At 39.1% G+C, this 21,077-nt stretch overlaps 2 protein-coding genes across 2 annotated transcripts; one reads left to right on the top strand and one right to left on the bottom strand.

The window, feature by feature from the left end:
• The first annotated feature begins 222 nt into the window (after nucleotides 1-222).
• LOC144664844 (uncharacterized) lies at nucleotides 223-20,487 on the top strand. Its single transcript, XM_078526063.1, has 16 exons — nucleotides 223-354; nucleotides 828-1,079; nucleotides 1,160-1,324; nucleotides 2,513-2,626; nucleotides 3,166-3,291; nucleotides 6,483-6,579; nucleotides 6,694-6,912; nucleotides 8,295-8,671; nucleotides 8,787-8,954; nucleotides 9,524-9,634; nucleotides 9,999-10,118; nucleotides 10,618-10,708; nucleotides 11,209-11,583; nucleotides 12,219-12,347; nucleotides 15,275-15,508; nucleotides 19,558-20,487. The coding sequence occupies exons 1-16, from the start codon at nucleotides 223-225 to the stop codon at nucleotides 19,896-19,898; spliced, it is 3,051 nt and encodes a 1,016-aa protein (XP_078382189.1). The 3' UTR covers nucleotides 19,899-20,487.
• Nucleotides 5,244-6,108, bottom strand: LOC144664798 (uncharacterized). Its single transcript, XM_078526016.1, has one exon. It carries the CDS (start codon nucleotides 6,080-6,082, stop codon nucleotides 5,288-5,290), a length of 795 nt encoding a protein of 264 aa, XP_078382142.1. The 5' UTR covers nucleotides 6,083-6,108; the 3' UTR covers nucleotides 5,244-5,287.
• Nucleotides 20,488-21,077: the final 590 nt, after the last annotated feature.

Raw genomic sequence — 21,077 nt, 5'->3', positions numbered from 1 at the left:
TTTCACGTTCAAATTGTAACGAAATGGCAGGTTCTATCTTATCATAGATTCGATTAAAGGGCGAACCAGAAAAAAAAAAATAAAATAAAATAAAATAAAAAAACAAACAAAACAAAAAAACAAAAAAACAAAACACCAATACCCAAAGCCCTCCTCACCCAAGCACTTCGTACACAAATAATGTGATTTGTTGTTCACTTCTTCCTCCAAAAAGGTACTTCCATGCAAACTGGCATCTTTAACATGTCGCAGACCGCGCAGGACGGGGGCTGCAGCAGTGGCTGCTCTCAACATTGTCGCCTGCCACGTTGTGGAAACGTCGTATTTCCATTTCCATTCAGTGGATCAGGAACGGTACGTACATAATAGTGTTAATACACCCATCTGTAATTGCAGTAAATACCCGGGGGAGGAAGGTCTTCTTCCGGGAGAAAATAGTGAAGTCGTGCTGCCGAGTTATATCTTGCATCAACAGCATAATAAAATTTTGCATTTGTCCCCTAAGTAGCGGTTGTTATAACAGAATATTCTTAGTGCGATTCTGAGTGAGATCCATTCTTCCTTGGTGTTCTGATTACAGTGTATGTATTTGGATGGATTTTGTACGATCGCGTGTGGTTTGATTCCACGTTTTTCTTTTGTCGTCAAATATACATCACTGGATTTTTTTGTCCCAGTCAAGGGTTCAACAAACTGTTGGCAAACATTAAGGTCCCCAAGCTCCACCCCTGCCAATACAAAAACCAAATCAATACAAACGGGGTAAAAATTCAACTATGTCAAATGAGAAATAGCAGAAAGAGAATCTTACTTTCTTACTTTATTAGGTTCAGGTTCATGTAACATTGAGTCATGGTGAGCAGTTTTCACGTGTTCACTCGCCTGCTGCTTTGTGGGTCGAATCAGTCAGTACACGTGAGTTCAAGGTTTGTGCACGTGAGTCAGGCATGGGAACAAATGGAACTGGAATAATCAACTGGCTGGCTTTTCAAGACCAGCCACAATTGACACGTGGAAGCGTTAGTTTAAATGGCATTTGGACAACAGAAACTAAATGCGAGAAAGTTACATTCTCTCAGGTAAGATGATTTGTTACAGGTATTCATCACGAAAATTTCTCTTGAATGTGACGCATTTTATTTCTATGAACGCATTGCAGAGCTTTGGTGGAAGACCTTCTGTGTTTGTCTCAGCTAAGTACACACGTGACACAAAGCCTGATGACGCTATGTACGTCTGGCTGGAGAATGTAAAACCCGGAAGTTTCGAAGTGTGCCTCCGAGAGTTCCTGGCGTTTGACGGCAAACACCAAGATACTGTTGTGGTGGGTACACGACCGATCACTCAAGTTAAAATGTATAAACCGTTTCAAAGATATTGGTGAATGCTTTCAACAACTGTTTCGAGTTATATACGGAACAATACTTTCGAATAATTAACAAGTATCGCATGAGCGCGTGTTGGATAAGAGGTGGCAGATAGCCTTTACTATGTCATATCCAACAAGCGCGAGTGGAATAATAGTTTTATTAAGAAAGCCCAAGTAATTATATTATTTCAGCTCCCCATTTCGTTGACCTGTACACCTACCATATTTGCAGTCCATAGTGTATGAGCTCATAACCATGGCCTGTAAACTAATCATGTCTCAGGAATTGCAATATACCATAGCTGACAGCTATGTTTATCAGGCACTACATGAGTTCATGTTTATTCCTTTGAAACAGTTTCCAAATCTCGTCATTCCTTGCGGACAATTTTAAAATAAACAATATTATTTTAAATTGTACTCACCATCTGACTTCTCATTGGCTAAGAGCCTACAGCTTATTCTAGGAATTCGCGCAACTACAGTTAATAGGCTATTTCCGATATATTAAAGTTCTAACTTGGCTCCGAGGCTTGGGGAATAAAACAAAAGATATCACGTCGAGGTTCAGGAATGAATAAATCATTTCTTTTGTTTTATTCCCCCAAGCCTCGGAGCCAAGTTAGAATATTAATATATCGGAATTGGCCTATTCACTAATCTGCCAGCCGATTATTGAATAATCTGTAGGTTTTGCACGCAATGCATGATTTCCGAGAACAAGGTCGAGTTCACTTGTGGTGAGTACATTAGTGGAATCTTGCACACAGCGAAAATAAAATGGCTCTTTGATTCTCTTCTTATTAAAAAAAAGTTGCGAAGGAACTGTTCCACGAACTCCTTGAGGAGATAGTATTCAGAAGCCGAACGAAAATAACAAATAAGCACAAATTTTGAAATCTTTCTTTGTAATTTTTAAAACAATGTATGATAAAACAATTATTAGATTCTGTGTTTGAGATATCCGAAATAATCAAGGTCTCGGTAAGAATTTATAATAATTGCCTCGAACTTGATTATTTCGGATGTCACAAAAACTTCATACAATAATTGTTTAAAATTGCTTGTCAATAGAAATAATGGACCTTGGTCTGCTTGAAGTATGACTTGTTAATTTATTCTTGACTATTTCTTTCTTCCCAGGACTGGTTTGCATTCACTGGCAATGGTTCCGAGCTAAACTTTACAAGGACAGGGGAAGTTTACTTCCCCAACAGCGGAAGTCCCACGGCGGACAATAATTATGGCTTCTGTCAAGTAAGTGACTTTGATAAGCTTCAATCACATCATCCGAAAAAAGAAATGGAGGCCTTTTTGTTCAAATTAAGTTAAAAATACATTCACTCAAATCATGTGGGTTTTTTTACCACTGACAGTAGAATTTTGAAAACTGGTAAGCACTGGGGGAAAGACTTGATCGATATGCCTTTCATGTGTGCATATATTACGGAGGGCTTACATACCGAGACCTTTTTTGTACAACCTTACCTTTCAAAACTTTTTCGGTTTTAATTTAAACGGGATACTGCGATTGACTAATACTTAATATAGCTCTCTAATCATATCGGATAAAATCAAAAAAGACCTTTCATTCTATAACAACGTGAACTTTGAAAAGATTTAATCTTTCTTAAGGAGCTATTACTAAATTAAGCCCATCTGCTTATATTTGGGAGGACCTATTTAAGAAATGATTTGTGGGGATTAGATTTGGACGATGGGGGAGGGGAGGAGATGGCATTTTCGGGAAGTGTTTTTTTAGGAATCTTACGGTATTTCTTTTTATTATTTTTCAGGAAGTTCAGTATAACACCACTTTCTATGAGTCCCCAGCTGTGCTGGTCTCAGTCGGTCATCAATATGACCGAAAATTGAAAAGCCATGTTTTGCCAGAGAATAACATAATAACAGCTTGGGTAGAGGTAAGGTTTCTGAGAGTAGTAAAGCCCAGCGGTTTAGGCAGTAGGTTCTAGTACGGTTTGGCAGAGGTTCTAGTACGGTTTTGGCAGTAGGTTCTAGTACGGTTTAAGTAGTAGCCAAATTAAGAATTTTTTGGAAAATCAAAGTCATTAAGCATGCAAGAGGTCGAACTACTTGTGACGTCATAAATTTGTCACGCAAGGGTGTCACGTATGACATAAATAGTCACACAATTATATTTTAACATATCTTTAATCTTAAAATATCTTAGCTTTACAAGTTGGGTGACCAACGCACAACATTATGAATACTATTTTCAGAGCACGGTGTCTGCAACGAGAGTGTGTCTTGTCCCACTGAGCGTATGCATGGAAGTGTGTTTTGCGAGGGACTTATTCGCACAAGAGTTCGCACAAGAATTCAACGTTCATGTCGTCCTGCTCGTCCCAGGCCACATTAAGCTCTCGTAACATTTCCTCATCTTCCTCGTCGGGGCGTAGGTATTCGTAAGGGTACGAAAAGAAATTATTCGTGTCCACAATCCGTTTGTAGCGCTTGTAGCGCTTGATTGCGGTTACTGTTTCTAATTGTTTGGTATTGACAGCCCGTGTGATCTTGTGTGGGTTGAAGACTGGGATCTCCCGTGGATCTGTTAGTGGGTCAGAAACTTCAAGGATGACGTTTTCTTTGAGGAATTCAAAGTTTAGTTGTTCTCGGCCTCGAGTGTTTAGGGAAAAACCACGAACCTTACATTTCACTTTACCGCGAGCCGTTCGATACCCGTATTTTTTTGGACCAGCGGATGCGAACTCAACGATGTAGTCGCCGTCTTCTAACTCGTACGTAAATTCGCGTAGGTAATATCCCAGGGAAAACACTTCTGGCCTTCTTGACAGGAATAAATGATCGAATCCGTGTCGAAATAAAGCACTTGGCCGGGTTCCAATTGACTGAAACCCTCTTGGAACAGTTTGAGCCGAGCCTAACCTTTTGTAGAAGTAATGAGCCAATCAACTGCGAGATCCTGAACTGACCAATGAGAATCTCGCCCCATTCTTTTTCGTCTATGAAGTAAGGGGGATGGGGGGTATCCCCTACAGTAACGTGCCACGTGATTATAGTCCAATGAGACGTCAAGGGATGGGGTGTATCCCCTACAGTAACGTGCCACGTGTTAATGGTCCAATGAGAAGTCAAGGGGTGAGGGTATCCTCCCCCAAACAGTTCATCTGTGTTGTGTCTTACAAATAATGAGAGAAACGCTTCAACCACACTTTGTTAAAGGAGTCCTGTTATTGGCTTATTCAGTGTATCACTCTGAGGCTTCAACCTCTTCTTCCCCTTCTTCATCATCCGACTCGTCGGGGAATAACTTCTTTGTCATGACTCTGTTTAACAGAAATTTCCGCTTTTCTACTGCTGACTCGGCTGCTTCGTCAAAATCCATGCCGTCTTCGTCAATGAAGCGGCGAAGAGTTTTCGTGACTTTACGGTGTAGTGCGTCGCGTTTGATACGATGAGTCCATTTTAAACGCTCTAAGTAGATCCTACGTAGTCTTCTTCTGCTAAGGGGTAATAGGGCATTGAAAGCGGCAGTCGCGGCGTAGTCTCTGGTTTTACCCTTATCGAGAAACCGTTTGACTTCAGCCATGAACGATTCTATGAGATCTTCCCCCACGTTTCTACGCAATGGACCCCACGGGTCATAGTCAGTGTCATCGTCCTCCGCCTTTCCTTCCTCTTCGGAGCTGCTACTATTCTCCTCTTCCCCCTCTTCCTCCTCTTCCTCTTCAGAATGTTCTTCCTCTACATTTTCTTCATCGCTTCCACCTTCTGACTCGGTGTCAAATATATCTGGTGCACGATCTGCCATTGTCTTTTTCTCCTCGTCAACGTTTCACCCAAGGCAGCGTGCTTCAACTGAGTAAGAGTCGTTTGAGGATATTTCTAATATACAATTTCTGTTAGCGTTCAAGCGTCCGCCACCTTTCTTCGATATCAGCGTGGGTATCCTTCGTGCGTCAAGAGGTGGCTAAACACCCGTCTAATGTCATCGCTGGCTGGGTGAAGATCCAAGGCCAAGTACCCAAAGGGTCGTTTCGCTACTTTTTGATACACGGTCATGATGTCTTGCCAGTAGATGGGAAAAGCTCGTAGCAGTAAATTCCTCATAGCTAGTTGGTCGCGAGGATTTTTGAAGGCTATGATGTAGTGAGCATTCCTGGAAATACTCTTGGCGTATTTACCAGGTGGGAACATGTCTTGACACAGAAACAGGACAGTGATATTTTGTTTATGAGAGTGTTTGGTGAACAAATCCAATAGCTCTTTATCTTCACTTCCCTCTGTCATTGGATCGTCCAACACAAGGAGTCCACGGTTCGGAAACCATTTTCGCAATTGGGAGGTCGTAGGAACATCCTCGTGAAAATGTACCCCAGCCTCTTGCATGTCTCTGAACCCATCTTGCCAGGCCCCGTAACAATAATGAATGGTATCAGGAGGTGTACTAAACAACTCTTCTGAATGATCCAAAAGTAACGACTCGGTAAAGCAAGTCTTGCTACAGCCAGATGGACCAACGACCAAAATACTCGAGGGTGTCTTGAACGGGAATGCCTCTCCCATTTCCATTCCTCCTGGGTTCCCATTGGACGTTTCAGTAGGAGATGTAGCCGTTGGTGTTTCCTCTCTTGTCTTTTCGAATCGTCTGCGACATCTATATTTCTCGTGACGGCTTCTACTGTCTGCACGAGTAAACAGTCTTTGACAATAACGACACCAAAGGGACATGATTGACTCTTTGCTTGTTCGACTAAAACTGGATTAAATCAAATAAACCATTATTTTTATATTTAGCTGGCGGTTACTGGTGGCTATTGGCGGTTTTTGGTGTTTTAGCGGTTAAGGGCGGCTATTGGCGGTTTTTGGTGTTTTGGCGGTTACAGGCGGATGTTGGTAGTTTTTGGCGGTTACTGTCGGTTCCTGGTGTTTTGGCGGTTACTGGCGGTGTTTGGTGGGTACTGGTGGTTTTTGGAGGTTCTTGGTTTTTAAGTTCAACAGCTTACATGACGCTTGGTAGGAATTACTTTATTCAGTCCATTTTGCACCTTGGATCTGCCACAGTTTAAGCAGAAAGTTTCAAAAATTTATTTTATTTCAATTTACTAAAAAGGTGCACTTTCCTTTATAGGAAGTCCGCCTGACTTCCATGCGAATTTGTGTTAAAGACTCAACTGGAACAGGAAGTCAGCACGACCCTCTGACGGTCAGTTATGTTGTGATTGGAGGTTGGTAATAAAATGAATTCCAAATTTAGCATGTTGTGTTCATTTGTACTATTTCCGAAGCCAAAAGAAATAAAAACATATCAAATGATTATCCCCTTAATTTTCCATTTACAGACTTGAATCCATGCCTTGATGTAAAATGCCCATCATTTGGGGTGTGCAAGACTTTCGGTGCACATGTAGCTCGCTGCGTGTGTTACGAAGACTGCCCTTCCTATCAGGATCCAGTGTGTACTGCAAATGGAACAACATACGACAACAAATGTCTTTACGAGCTCAGCTTCTGCAGGGGACTTGACAATAATACGATTTATCACCCAGGAAGCTGTGAGGGTAAGTGAGCAGCTAGCACGATATAGCTTATGGAATCTAAATTCTTAAAATTTTATGTGAATGTGAATTGCATACAATGTCTTGTCAGTAAGCTTGTCCTTGTTGCTTGGCAACCTTTTTGGCGTTTGGAGCAGCTTTTTGCGTTTCTACCAACCTTGAGCAATGTTTAAGCAAAATGTAGGTTTATCGACCATGACAAAATTCAACGATTGGCATAAAAAATTTAAATTCATGCGAATTTGTTGAATGTTTGTCAACATTTTGACAAAAAAACCTGTGACTTGTCAACGTGTTTGTTTTCGTTTCGTTTGCCCATATTTGCGAGCAACTCTTTAGGCCAAATTTCTAAAGCTTTTTTCTTCCCCAATGTTAGCAATTATTGTGAAGAACGAAAAATAAAGCTTTAAAGTGGCAGTTTCTCTTAAAGCGGTCCATCGCATTTCGGGTCGGAAAATAGTATTCCCTCAACAGTAAGTAAGCTCATTTGCATAATGTGTATGAAATACTCGCATAAGCACGAAATATTCGAAGTCGCTGTGGCAAAGGAAGATAAAAAGTGCAAGGTATTTTTATATTTCTAAGCTTCCTAACATCTATTTAGTAGGATTCAGTTGGAATTTAGAATGGTCTGGTCTGGACTCGTGAAATAAAGGCCGGCGAAGACACCATACTTTTGCATGTTTACCAAAAGCGATCTAAGGGTTGCTGATATTTAAATTTTCACGGACCCGTAAATCAAAATATATCAAAATTAACATGCGTTTCCAACCTTTGAAGAACCACTTAACTTAGGAATAATAATAATAATTTGGTGCGTTTGGTTATTTCTGAGCGGCGAGCTCGTCAACTTATGAAATTTCTCGTTCTGGCCAAGCTCAAAATTAGGCCTTTTGCAGCCTTCACTGTTGAGAGCTCTAAAAAATATATTTTAACGTATTTCCAAAAACTAAAGTCGTTGCATTTACTTACAACCTAAGATAGTTCACTGGGCAAAGTTTGAGGGAAAACTATTTTCCGACCCGAAATGCGATGGACCGCTTTAAGAGAAACTGCCACTTAATTAACGTTCATATAAAAATATCAATGAATTTAATTAGCCTCCATTTGGATTTTGGGCAACTATTAGCAACATTTTAGTGTTCCAGAGAGCAAAGTTTCAACTTTTTACGAACACAATCGGGACAAGCCTATTTGTCAGTGATAAAATTCTTAACGGCCTTGTTAATATGTGGTAAATTTGAATCATGATTGTAATAAATATGACCGTGTTATAGCCGCAGGGCCGCTAAATAGTGCTATGTGTAGCGGATTGGCTGTGATATTGTTAAAATATTTGATGTCGTAGGTATGTAGTTTTTTACAACTTTTCCGTTCAATAACAGGCTTTCCAATCGCGCATGGCCGTGTAAAGCTTCTCCGAGTTCCCAAATGGTCTGACTCAAGCTGCAAGACAGTGGTATTCCCGCCATACCGGTTCTACCCGGATAAACAAGTTCATGTACAAATAACACTGAATCACATGAACTTGAATGACTCGGTAACAGTTCACCACGCTATCACCTCGTGGACGGAAAATGTGAATACACAAAATTTTACAGTATGCGCCATGCAATCTGGGAGGAATGGAAACAACTTTAATCCATTTGCGACTCTGGAATGGATGGCGTATCAAGGAGCAACGCAAGAAGTAATGACGGGAATAATCAGCATTAAAAAATGGTGGTCTGGAACAAATTGCGAAGATATGACGTTTCCAAAGGTAAGCTTGAAATACATCTTTATTAGAATTTCAACACACTTTACAGCTAACTGCATGTAGTGTGGTAACCTTAAAAGCAGTTGTGTGATGATTTATTTCTCTGTTTGGATTGCAGGACAAGTTTAAGGAGGCGCCTGTAGTTCTGGTGACGTCAGAGCACCTTAGGACTGGTAAAGAGTATGATGCCGCGCTGGTCTGGACAGAGGATGTAACCAAGGACTCATTTAAAGTCTGTCTCCGTGAATTGCAAAACTTCGATGGAAAACATAAAGATATTAATGTGGTATTTGATCAAATATTTCATTTATTTTTCAAAACGTTTTGGAACGAACAAAATGAACACATGGCCTCTGCTTAAAAATGAATGAAACACCTTCCCTTTGCGTGCTAGCCTTATTATATTGCAGTCGAGTAGTCATTTTGGAAGTCTGGTCACCCTATGGTGACATATTATTATATTCGGTCATTACAGGATAAACGTTGTGAAGCTCTTTCCTCTTTGCATTTATCGTTGATAAATAAGTTTTTCTACGAACTGAGACTGAAGGTTAATTACAAAGTAATCAAATCATAAAGCCCTTTTGAACGTAGTGTCGTTAGACCAAAGTAATTACTCTAGCAAATCACAAAGGGCACGGATAATATCGGGAACCAAGTAGCAAATACATGTACCCAACACAATGCGTGGGAAACGTATGTAAGTAAGTTGTGATTGGTTTTTGTTTATTTCTGATTGGTTGAAAAAGTGGCGCGAGATTTTTAAACCAATCCGAAAGCATGGCAATACTTAACCAAAGCAAAAAAGAATACAATCAAGTGATAACTGCTCTATCATTTGCAATTTATTTGCAGAACTGGATGGCCTTTGCTAAACTACACAAGCCACTCTTCACTGAACATGGCTCTGTCAAGTTTCCAAACACAAACCCACCAACAGATGAAAACAACAACGCTTACTGTGAGGTAAAGTTACAAATGTACTCTGGGTAACAACACACTTCAAAATACAATACAAATTATATTTGAATTATTCCTGTCAAAATCGATTAAATTGTACAATTAAAGATTTGAATTTAACGAGGAAAACAGTTCAGATGACTGAACTAAAACTGCTTTAAACAGTTCAATTGATGAGCTCCTCGCGGAGTCATAGTCCTTATATCCGGGGTGTTGAAGCAAGTTTTTTCTTCTGTTGAATAGGCGGCCGTAGCTTACCGTCGTGGAAGGAGGTCGGAGGGTTTAAATAGAAAAATGAGAGACTATGGCTAAAAAGAGGGCTTGTGGTGTAATAGAGTACGTATTCATCGTATTTTGTTTTATTGTATAGTTCGTTCAGTTTACACGAGGTTATAACATAACACCATCAGTCCTGATATCAGCCAATCACAGCACAACAGCCAGCGGAAACTCGGCACCAGTTCACAACGGTATCACTACGTGGATCGAGGTAATTATAGTTTTTTTTTTTTTAAAGCAACACTGAAAACTTATTACAGTCAAAGTTTGCATACGGCTAATTCTCTATTATCTCCGATGTTCCAACATAATTTTCATGTATTTTCTGTAGAAAAAACCTCTTTAATGTGGATCCTCTCTAATACGGACAACGGACACTAAATCTTGGCCCTTAAGGAACAAATTCATATAAACTTATCCTCCTTAGCTTATTACGGACACTTCGATTAACAGACAATTATATTTTGTGTTCGTAATGCAATGTCCTGTTTGTGGTTACAAAGAATACCAACATGACGTTTTATTCATCTTAGACGTTTTCGGGTTTGTGTTAAGTGTCATTTTTTTACCTGCAGCATTCATTGTAAATAAACCGAATTTCGCAATAAGAAAACGAAAACCTTATCCACGTCCCTCTCACTTGTACCACGGTGAAGATATGAAGTTGCTTGTACGTCAAAGAGTTAAAATGGTATGGCGTTAATTTGCAGAATATGAACGCCTCTGGATTTAGAGCCTGCGTTAAAGAGTTGTACGAGACCAGATATGACCCTGTGTCAGTGAATTATGCGGTCCTTACAGGTTGGCATATATACTACCGTAACATGTGGTGATCTCAAATATGAATTTATACTGTAAGGAACTGGTTTTTGAAGACCCAAAGCAAGAGAAATAAAAGTTTGTAGCTAACAAGTGGGTGGAAAAATTCAGTATTCTTACTAATGCACATAATTGAGATTTGTGGACTGTCCCCTTGTAGAAGTAAAGATGTATTAAGATGAGCATGTTGTAAGCGAGATATACAAAACACAATATATGCCAAGACCACTAATGGCAACATAAACTGGAGTACCATAAGCTTGTTGTGCAGTTTGCTTGCGAACCTGTTATGAGGAAATTAAACCGTTAATATAACAAGTTTTGCCTTTTATTTTTAGGGATGCTTATAAATTTACTGATAGCCTGAGTGTACAAATATGAACATGTTAAAACACAAAGAAAGAAATAATTTAGGCAATCCTACTAGTACTCTCATCAGAAACAAACGCACTTACATATAAATATATTTAATATTTGCGCAGATATTTGTGAACCTGGATGGAGTTATTTTAAAGGCTTCTGTTACTTCACGAGCGAAACCTGCACAAACTGGACCAATGCGCTATCAAAATGTCGGCAAGCGAACTCCGTTCTTGTTGATGTGAGCAGCAACGAGGAAAATGTTTACATCCAACACAGACATAATGGCGAGAAATCGTGGCTGGGATTGAACGACAGATCAAGAGAAGGTGACTTTACTTGGGCGGACCTTGGACGGGCGAACTTTACAGCTTGGGCTAAAAACCAGCCTAATAATTACAGAGAAGAAGATTGTGTTCACGCCCTTGGTTTGAAGTTGAACTACAAGTGGAATGACGTGAAGTGTAGCGACTGTCATCAGTATACTTGTAAGAAAGGTACGTAATAAATAAGTTAGATACGTAATGAATAAATAAAATTAAGTACGTAATAATTACACAAAAAGATAGCTCCTTCCCCTCTTCCCCCCCCCTGCCTGCCCCTCTCGGGGGTCGCCGCCTCCGGGCCGCGCGGCGTGGTCCGGTGAGGTGGGGCTAGGGTCTCTGGGCCCCGTCTCCCGGTCCTCCTCGGGCGGGGCGGCCCTGGTGGCGTCTGGCTCGAGATCTCGAGAGTGGTCGCTGATCTGCGGTCCCCGAATAAAAAAAAAAAAAAAAATAAAAAATAAAAAATAAATAAATAAATAAATAAATAAATAAATAAATAAATAAATAAATAAATAAGTAACAAGGTGGAAAACAAGTGAAGGGATGATCAAGCGATAGATGGAGAGGTAGTGACTGAGCAAACGCGCGAAAACAATCAAGCAAACAAGCGATCAGTAACTATAAGATATATAATATTATTTGTTCTAAGGCAGGTACCCAACTCGGGCACTACACAGGCAGAAAACAGTCGTTAACTGCATAACAGCGCATTCTGTTCAGTGACGAGAACCATAACGTCAAAATATCCATTTCTTTTCATTTGAAACTAAGTTCCAAACTCATGCTAGCTTACTTTATTTCTTCACTAGATCTTAATGAATGTGAGGGAAAGACACATTCCTGTGGTCAGCTCGCCACCTGTGTAAATAAACGCGGTTCATATTCGTGCAAGTGTAGCCATGGTGACGCTGTAGATGGCTTTTCCTGTTATTATACAGGTATGATAACTTCTACACGATATATCTGTGTACATCCAAAGAATTTGTGTTTCAGAAATGTATTCGGTCTTCAGTTTAATCAACATCCCCCAGGAGCGATGAAGGTGACGGGGAGCCAGGTTATCAGTGTGTCTTATTCATGAGAAACGGTTAGAAGTGAAACGCCCTTAGTTGTATTAAAGAATATTTTTTACTCCTAAAAGGGAGATAGGCAGGTCTAACTTTAGAGGATGGAAGGTGATTGAATTTACCAGATGCGGTACATGTGAACACAATAAAAACTTTTGCCAAAGCGTGAAATGCTTCTCCGAACGTAGGTTTTATATTTTTACAAATTATTAAAAACGCGATATTTTATCATGTATGTATGCATCAGGCGATACTCTTATCTTATCTTAAAAGAAAATATTCTCATACGTTAAAGTTAAATCCTTTTTTAACTCGGAAAAGAGTTGTAGTGGGCGAATTGAATTTACTCCTTCACTCCTTCACTCGTTTCCTGTTAAACATAGGCACGCAGTACGTGCAAGTGTTTTATGGCCTCTAGAGAATTAGATCTGCTCTTTGATAACCTACATTTCTAGATAAATTAAATAATATTAACATGCTTAATTAGCAGCCGAAATATTGTAGTAATGTCAGTTTTCTTGAAATACCGTATTTATTCGGCTATAAGCTGATTTCAGCTGATTTCTGAATCCAGCCGATTTCTGTCAGATCGTGTTACAATGTTTACCCAGACCGTGGGAACGACCGCTTCTGATTGGCCAGTTTCTGGTGTCGCAACAACAAGTCAAAACAACGGTCGATTCCTTCTCTTAAAGAGTTACGTTAGCAGTGATACAGCAATTTAACTGAACTTTGAAAGGCGAAGGAACAGAAACAGTCTCAGGTAGACAATGTAGTGGGAATTGACATGCCGGATTTCGAATGCTCTCGACAGTTCAAAAGACTATCACGTACGCCGACAAAAAATATTCCAAAGCGAGCCGATGGATGACGAATTCCAGCCTAAATAGAGAGGACAAGACGAATAAAAACTTCATTCCTAACGTTGTTTCATTAAACAAAATGGCTTTTAAGGAGTCGTCACTTAAATAAAAGGGGATGGCCAAGAATAAATTGCAAACGCTTGTTAATTTTCGTTTGTTGATGATCGCTCGGCTTATAGATGTATATTTTGAGCATTCAAATTCAAGACTCTTTTCTAGTACATGGAATATTTTTCGGCGGAAATACTCGGCTATAAGCTGAACCCCCAATTTCGTTGAGTTTTGACCAGTCCTGAGTAAGATTTGGTGAAAAAATCGCTCGGCCTATAGCCAATGATATTATTATTTTTCCTAACCTTCAAAAAACAAACAAAATGGAATAATATACGAGAGAAATCAATTTTAAACTGATGGGAACACTATCTCTTGGCCTTTCGGCCTGCTTTCGATTACCAGCTAGATGACAATCAAACTAAGTGAATTGAACTGAAGTGTGGAAAGTTTAACATCATTTTTTAACATCGTTTGGTCCCCAGAACCACCCAACACCCCGGACACAACACTACCTTAAAAATCAACCAATTTACTTATACAGGGAGACAAAGTAACTTCTGAGTTAGAATTTCGAGTTGGATTTCGAGTTACTTTTTCCAGTTGGACTCTCAAGTTGGATTTCGAGTAGGATTTTCAAATTGGATTTTGAGTACAACAACAACGCAATAAATGCTTTATTACCAAAAAGTAATTTAGATTTACAATTCAAACATTTATTAAAACAAAAATAAGTAAATGTTCTCAGAATAACTAAAAAGCTAATTGAGCTAAGTAAGAATTTTTAGTAGGATTTTAGTAGGATTTTCGCGAATAAACCGAATTTTTAACGTGGAAGAAAGAAGGGGAAAGAAAAAAAAAAAGAAAAGCCTACAACGAGGGGTATTCCCAGCTGGTCACCCATCCAGTTACTAAACCTGCCCAACAGGGCTTAACTTCGACAATTGTACAATGAGAATTGGTACTTTCCTTGTGATAATCAATTGTGATAATCGCAAATCACTTCACAAAGGTTAGTCCAGTTGAGCAAAAACGTTTCAAATTGTTCAAAAGATCCATTTAAACCAGGAATATCAATTCTCTAGTTTCATGCGTCTTAACCCTCTGTATGGTCTGGGACTGATACCACAAGGAAAGCACTGTTAAGCCCTGTCGACAGGGTAAGTAATTGGACGGGTGACAAACTGGAAATACCCCTGGGTTGTGGAATTTTCTATTATCTTCTCACTTTCCATGAATATAAGATAATTCAGTAAAATTTCAGTCCCTTAGTTTTACATTCTGTCGGTTTCTTTTTGGCTTTGGCTAATTTAAGACCGATAAGTATAATTTATATGCTGTAATCATAAATATATATTATAGTGTCGCCCTAGCTAACAAATGCAAGCTAACCGCAGGCAAACAGGAGTGAAGCTTATGTCAAGCAAACCGGAGTGGAGCTAAATAACTGCGAGTAAACTGGAGTGGAACTAACTGCAAGAAAACTGGAGTGGAATTAACTGCTAAAAAAACAGGAAATCAAGGCAAAAATATTCCAACTGCAAAATCCAGCTCAAAAAGACTAACTTGAAAATTAAACTCGAAATCCTAACTCAGAAGTTATTCTGTCTTACCCTAAAAGTAAATTTAGTTGATTATTTCGGGTAGTTCGTAGGGGTAGTCCGTAGGGTAGTCCGCGGAGTAGTCCGTTGGGTAGTCCGTGGATCGGGGGTCAGTGTTTTCAACTGACCCTTATTTGTCAGTTTGTTGTTGCCGATGCTTGTTTCATAATAGCTTTTCCGAGATTAGTGGCTTATAGCCACATTGATTATATTGTTTTGCATTGAGCACTATTTATTATAATTTATTATTTTAATTTATAATGTGTATTTTTTCTCTATTAAGGACTAAGAAATTCTGACATCGTTGGGCGTAACGAAAACTACTTGCTTACTTTAACCAACTGGTTAAAACCAGTCGCCCAAAGCAAATCGTCTGACTGGAAGCGGTGTTGGCGAGCGTCGGTGGATGGCTGGGCTTCAGCAACGTTTCATGGAATGTGTGATAATAAGGGACCAACTGTGACAATCGTACGTGTTGGTCAGTATATCTTTGGAGGGTACACCAGCCACTCATGGAGTAAGTGACTTGATTATATTGCTTTAATACGTGTGTATACTTAAAAGTAAAATAAGTAATGGCTACACAAAATAGTCCAATGATTTAGCGTTTTTTAAGCCAATTTTTTTTTAAATGTGCTCAAAAAAGTATACGGCTCCATCCAGGAAAGAAGGGTAGGGAGCGGAAGGGTTAAAGGGGAGGGACTTTAAATGACACTTAGCATAACTTAGGGGATGCGAACCTTATATCCGACCAATGTCTCTTAATCATTTATTAATACAATAGCACGGTAAATTGAACCTTAACAGGGCCAAGCTTCAAAAATCTATTGTCACCCTGGGACCTAGAGGTTTTGAAAAGAGGATGTACTCTGTGATGCTGATACTTTCAGAAGCTGTTTATTCATCTTTTGCGTAAAGTTTGATATGTCAACCATATGACCATGAGTTTGTCATAATTACAAGCAGGTCTGGCCAAAAATAACATTTTTTTGAAATCTTACTTTATTTTCCATTTGTTTTTTTAATTTTCCAACCCAAATTGTACAATTTGTTTTATTTAACATTCCACAGGTACTCTGGCTTGATTTTGTATCAATTTTTGTTATTTTCGGACTAAAAAAAGTTGAAATCCAAGATGGCGGATCGCAGATGGCGCTGTAATGACGTCATGTGACGTCAGATGACGTCATAGCCAACAAAAATTTGGTCATGTTGTAGAGTCAGCTAAGAACTTTCTAGTCAGTGCAAAATAACTTCGCTGCGCATTAATAAAATGAAAACTTAGGGGGAGGAGGTACATTCCTCCCATTGTACCACGGTTGGGGGTTAACTTGTGTTCCCGTCTTTCCTTAAGTGCGAGTCCCTGTGCCTATTCATTCGCCGATTTGACACCAACATGACTCTACAAGCATCATAAAGGCTAAACTAGAATGTGTCAGTGAGTCAATCATTTTTCTCTCGGATTCTTCACGAGAGTGCAAATGTTATATTTATAGTCCAGGCATTTTGTAATCAGACCTGCTACTAATTGCAACAGAAGCTTTCTCAACGTAAACTAGTTAGGAATGAGCTATACAATAACATACTAAAAGTCTCTAAAGATTCAAGCGTGGGAACACCTCCAAATACGATCAACGTCTAAGTACTCGCTTTCTGCTGCAACATGAAAACGAGGCTATAAACAGGAAGTTGCTGTTTACGGCTGTTTTATTGGTATAAATCATGCCTTTTCTTTAAAATTAAGAACATACTCTTAATACAATGTTTCCCTGGCCTTAATCTTAAAATAAAGACCCATAAAAGATCAATTTTTAAAATGCTAAGTTATTCGAAAGTTTTTATTGGTCAAGACACGTTTATCACTTATCTTCAAGCTAGAGATAGAGTCATTCTTGAATTGTAATCTACACAGTCATGCTATTCAAGGAAGTCTTCCGAATCTTCACTTTCGTATTCCAGAGCGTTGGTAAAGTTAGTGCACGCGGACCCTTTGCACTGGCCGCAGGCTGGAGAGCACTGCATACCATTCTTATGTTGCACCTGTAAAAGCGAGTCTGGCGTAGGCGGAAGGTCCGTCGCAACAGGAACTAATTGACAGCCAGTTGCTCATCCACTTCATAAACTTTAGGTAATTTCCTCTTTGTGCGGAAGTGTACACTGCAGGTCTGGTGGTAAACCGCGTCAACAGCAGGCAAATCATGCACATTTAAAAGCCTAGCTCTTATCGTGTCAGACCCCTCGTCCCCTCTCTCTGAACAAATTTTCAATATCGTGTCTTTCGTTTCAATTGTTGTAACCCTGAACGCTTCCCCCAGTCTTTTTCTCTGTTCCCCCAACTCAACTTTGGTACCACAAAAGAAACAGTCAGTTTTGAATGAGAAATATTGTTCTACTTGGCGAGTTAGAGAGCGACGATTACTAGTTGTTTCAGACGTAAGAATTTTCTTGGCTCGCTTGATGTTACTTGGCAGACAATATTCTCGCCGGCAGTTCTGATGAACCTGCTGCACAGGAACCGTAGTGATAGAATCATTTCGCTCTGTGCTCGCCCGATTAATTCTGCACTTCCCTTTTCTCTTAGCGTTACGACCTCGCCCGCGCCGTCAAAGTTTTTTTTTCTTTACAAATAACACACTTTTCTGTGTCATACATAGTCGAGTAACACAGCAGATAGTGCAGGAGCCTCGTTTCCATGCTGCATTATACAGGGACGATACAGGGTTTTAAAAACCCCGTTTTTAGTCACCTTCCCCTGCTCAGATTTTCAGAGACTTTTGATATGTTATAGAGGACATGTTCCTGGATCAAAAGCCGTTAAAAAACCTTCTGTTGCAATTAGTAACAGGTTGACCTATTTTATGTGATAAAATGCCTGGACTATTATGCAAATGAGTAATTATCGTCGCACACAATGAAAACAAAGAGACTGCTCGCTGTCTAAGGCTTAACATGTTTACATATTCGTTGGCAATGGATTTTGACTGAATCTAACAAGACTGATCCCAAAATCCCGCTGCGTTGAGTGAACGGTCGAAAGCGATTCAGTGCAATAACGCTTAAAAAAGCCGCAGAAAGGCGGATAAAACGCCATTTAAAAGTCAACTAACATTTCCTTTCACTTAACTGAAGTATTTGGATCGAGATGAGCCTAAACATGTATTGTTCAGTGCTTTATTTATAGCCACCATAGATTTCTATAAATTTCTATAGTTCGTTGATCTCGTATGTCAATAGAGATTTAACTGCGGAAAACATCGGATGTTCTACCAAGTTTGCTTTTGAACATTTCATAAATTTCAGCGTAATATTAACTTACACTGATGTAAGGCATACACACGTAGGCATGTAAGTGAGATGGTCCGAAATAGGATATGTTTTTTTTTTTTACACTTAAATTAAGTAAAGCGTTTTTAAAATTAATAAATCAATTAGTTCACATATTTTTATTTATTTATTTGTTTTTACAAGAAACTTATTTATTTTCCGTAATAACGTGGAATTTGAAACTCTCTTAAAATGCAATCAGAACATGCCATATTCCTGGGTATCAGACATGTTTATTAATTTTAGAAGAAATTTCGAAGTTGCTAAAGAAACTTTTGGCTGAGTCGGTGTGCAACAGATACACTAACTGGTAGTTGATAAAGGGAAATAAAGTGGCGTAGCGAGTTTTGGAAAGCTGCCGTTTCAAGCGTTGGCTGTTCGTCGGAATAAGGCCTAGGGTCGTACAGGGGTATTCTCGTGATGCGTGATTAGCTGATTTAAGTTTCCTTGAAACGTGAATTTAACAAATTATTCTTCGTGATCCGTGATCCAAAGGTTTTTCGTGACACGTGAAGAACTTCAATTAATAACCGATATTCGTGATTTAACCACTTTATTCCACGTGATTTTGAGTCGTGAGACCTCTGGAAGATTTATGATGAGCGAAAACATCAAACTGTGATCTCCGTACAATTATCCCAGTCTTGTTAGGCAGTAGCAACACGCACGAATGATAAATTTGCCTTTCTCAATTTTGTTTTCTTCAAACACTCCTCCTTTGCCACTTTTCTTTACGTAAGAGCAGGATAAAAGAGAATTTGTTACTCTCTTATTTTCGTGGTTCGGGAAAATGAAATTTTGATCTCCGTGATCCGTGATTCATAATTGTTTCTGCCCGTGGACCGTAGCAGAGACCCCACCCTGTACGACCCTCTCCAAAGGGCTATCCCTCGAAACGTCAGCTTTTCAAAATTCACTACGGCGCTTTATTTACCTTCTCATCTTCCAGTTGATAATCAGTTAAGCATTCCATGGTAGCCAAAGTTAGGATTCAGACGTGTATTAATTTTAGAGCTCTGAAAGAGGTAACTATTTTTTAGACAAATTTAATTCCCAGATAAGGTGAAAGTTTTAAGAAGCAGGCCGCACGCCGTCACTATAATTTAATTGCGGGGTTATCTACAAATTTTAGGGGAACAAGATACCATAAGAATCTATAACTTATAATGAAATGTGAAGCGGTCCAAAGTGTCGCAAGCATAATAAATGTTTGACATTTTTCCACTGTGTTTTTCTTATTAGGCTCCAGCTGCGGATATCGGTACGATTCAGCAGCTTTTGTCTTCTCTTTGGTTAACAAGCCAGGTTGGAAACCACTTAAAATATACCAAACAGGAAAGTACAGTTCTTCTAAGGTTCATTCCATCTACAGTTGTTCTTCCCGTGGACCAACATTTGGAGGAGGACACGATTTTTTAATTGTCAGCTACGCCTCAACAAGCACAAGTTCCTACTCAAACCTTGGATACACATATGGCCCGCCAGCTGGACACAGCTATGGATCATCCTTCACCCGGTCATTCCTGGCGGGTAGCTACAACTTTCAACCTGATGAAGTGGAAGTCTTTTATGAAACAACTTGAATTTATCGCGTAAATCGGAGCCGTAGCTTTACACGCCCTGCACAATAAAAATAAACTTTGAAAACATATTAGTAGAATAATTATTGTAAACCCTTTAAAAGTAAAGAAGCGGGATATTAGAAGACTCCATTTTCTCAATAAGTCAGTCCACATATTAGTATCATTTACACATGATATGCTAAAAACGAATTGAATTATTAAATACAATAATTGTAGTTGTTGGTTCTAAAGGATGATAGCAGCAAAGTGATTACCAGGAATTGAATTGAAATAATTGATTTTATCGCGACGACAGCTATCTTCGCATCGTGTTTACTTCGGTTATCAACAGAAACCGGCTCGGATAACTTTATGGTTTCAGCCTGACTTAGTATTCAAACTGAGAAAAATCAGGAATAGATCTATCCAGTAATAGAAAACGACAAGAAATGAGACCTTAAGCTTGGAGTGAGTGACGTATGGTTTAAAGGGGCGTAACTGATTTTTTTTATTTACTTAGAATTCTTTCTCGAAAAGTGCATGCGCTGAGCACACAGAGCGATAAGCAAAATACCAAAAAGAAAACACATTTCACGCTAAACCAACTTTTTTTTAAATAAACATAACTTTCGACTGCCCGTTTTAAGGCGGCAGATCTCATTACCAAGTCTTAAATTGAATTCCTGAAAAACCAGATCATAATTTATCATGCCAAGAATGTACTGGGAAGGTTTCAAGCTGATTTTGCTGTTTTATATTTTTAAAGAAAATAGGGCTAGACAGTTTATGATAGTTCTTGTGTAGTTGGGTACTGATCAGATTTTTTTCATTAAATTGTGCTATCCTACAAAATATTTACTTGCAGTTGTGCGTCACAACTTTGTAAAAGTGTAAAATAATAAAATAGAGCAGGGTGAAAATAGCGTGTTATTTTATCATTTTGCTTGTTCTTATCTCGTTCTTATCTCTGCTGTTTCCCTGACTTAGAGTTTACTGGACGACATAACAGGGTTGCCACAGGTCAGGACATGGCCAGGGAAAAATAAAATTCTTGAAGGTTAGGGATAGTCAGGGAATTTCAACATTTCGAATTAAGTAAAGTCCGGAAAAATTACAATTTTAACAACTCTAATTTTATGCCATTGAAGGCTGTAGGCTTGGGACCACTGCTATATCTGTCAGTTTGTTTTTATTTAGTCA

The sequence above is a fragment of the Oculina patagonica genome, chromosome 9 (genome assembly GCF_052425735.1).
Source record: "Oculina patagonica isolate OP01 chromosome 9, crgOcupat, whole genome shotgun sequence".
In the NCBI taxonomy this organism is placed as follows: domain Eukaryota; kingdom Metazoa; phylum Cnidaria; class Anthozoa; order Scleractinia; family Oculinidae; genus Oculina; species Oculina patagonica.
The sequence above is the reverse complement of the archived record's forward strand: the minus strand, read 5'-3'. Positions and strand labels throughout refer to the sequence as shown.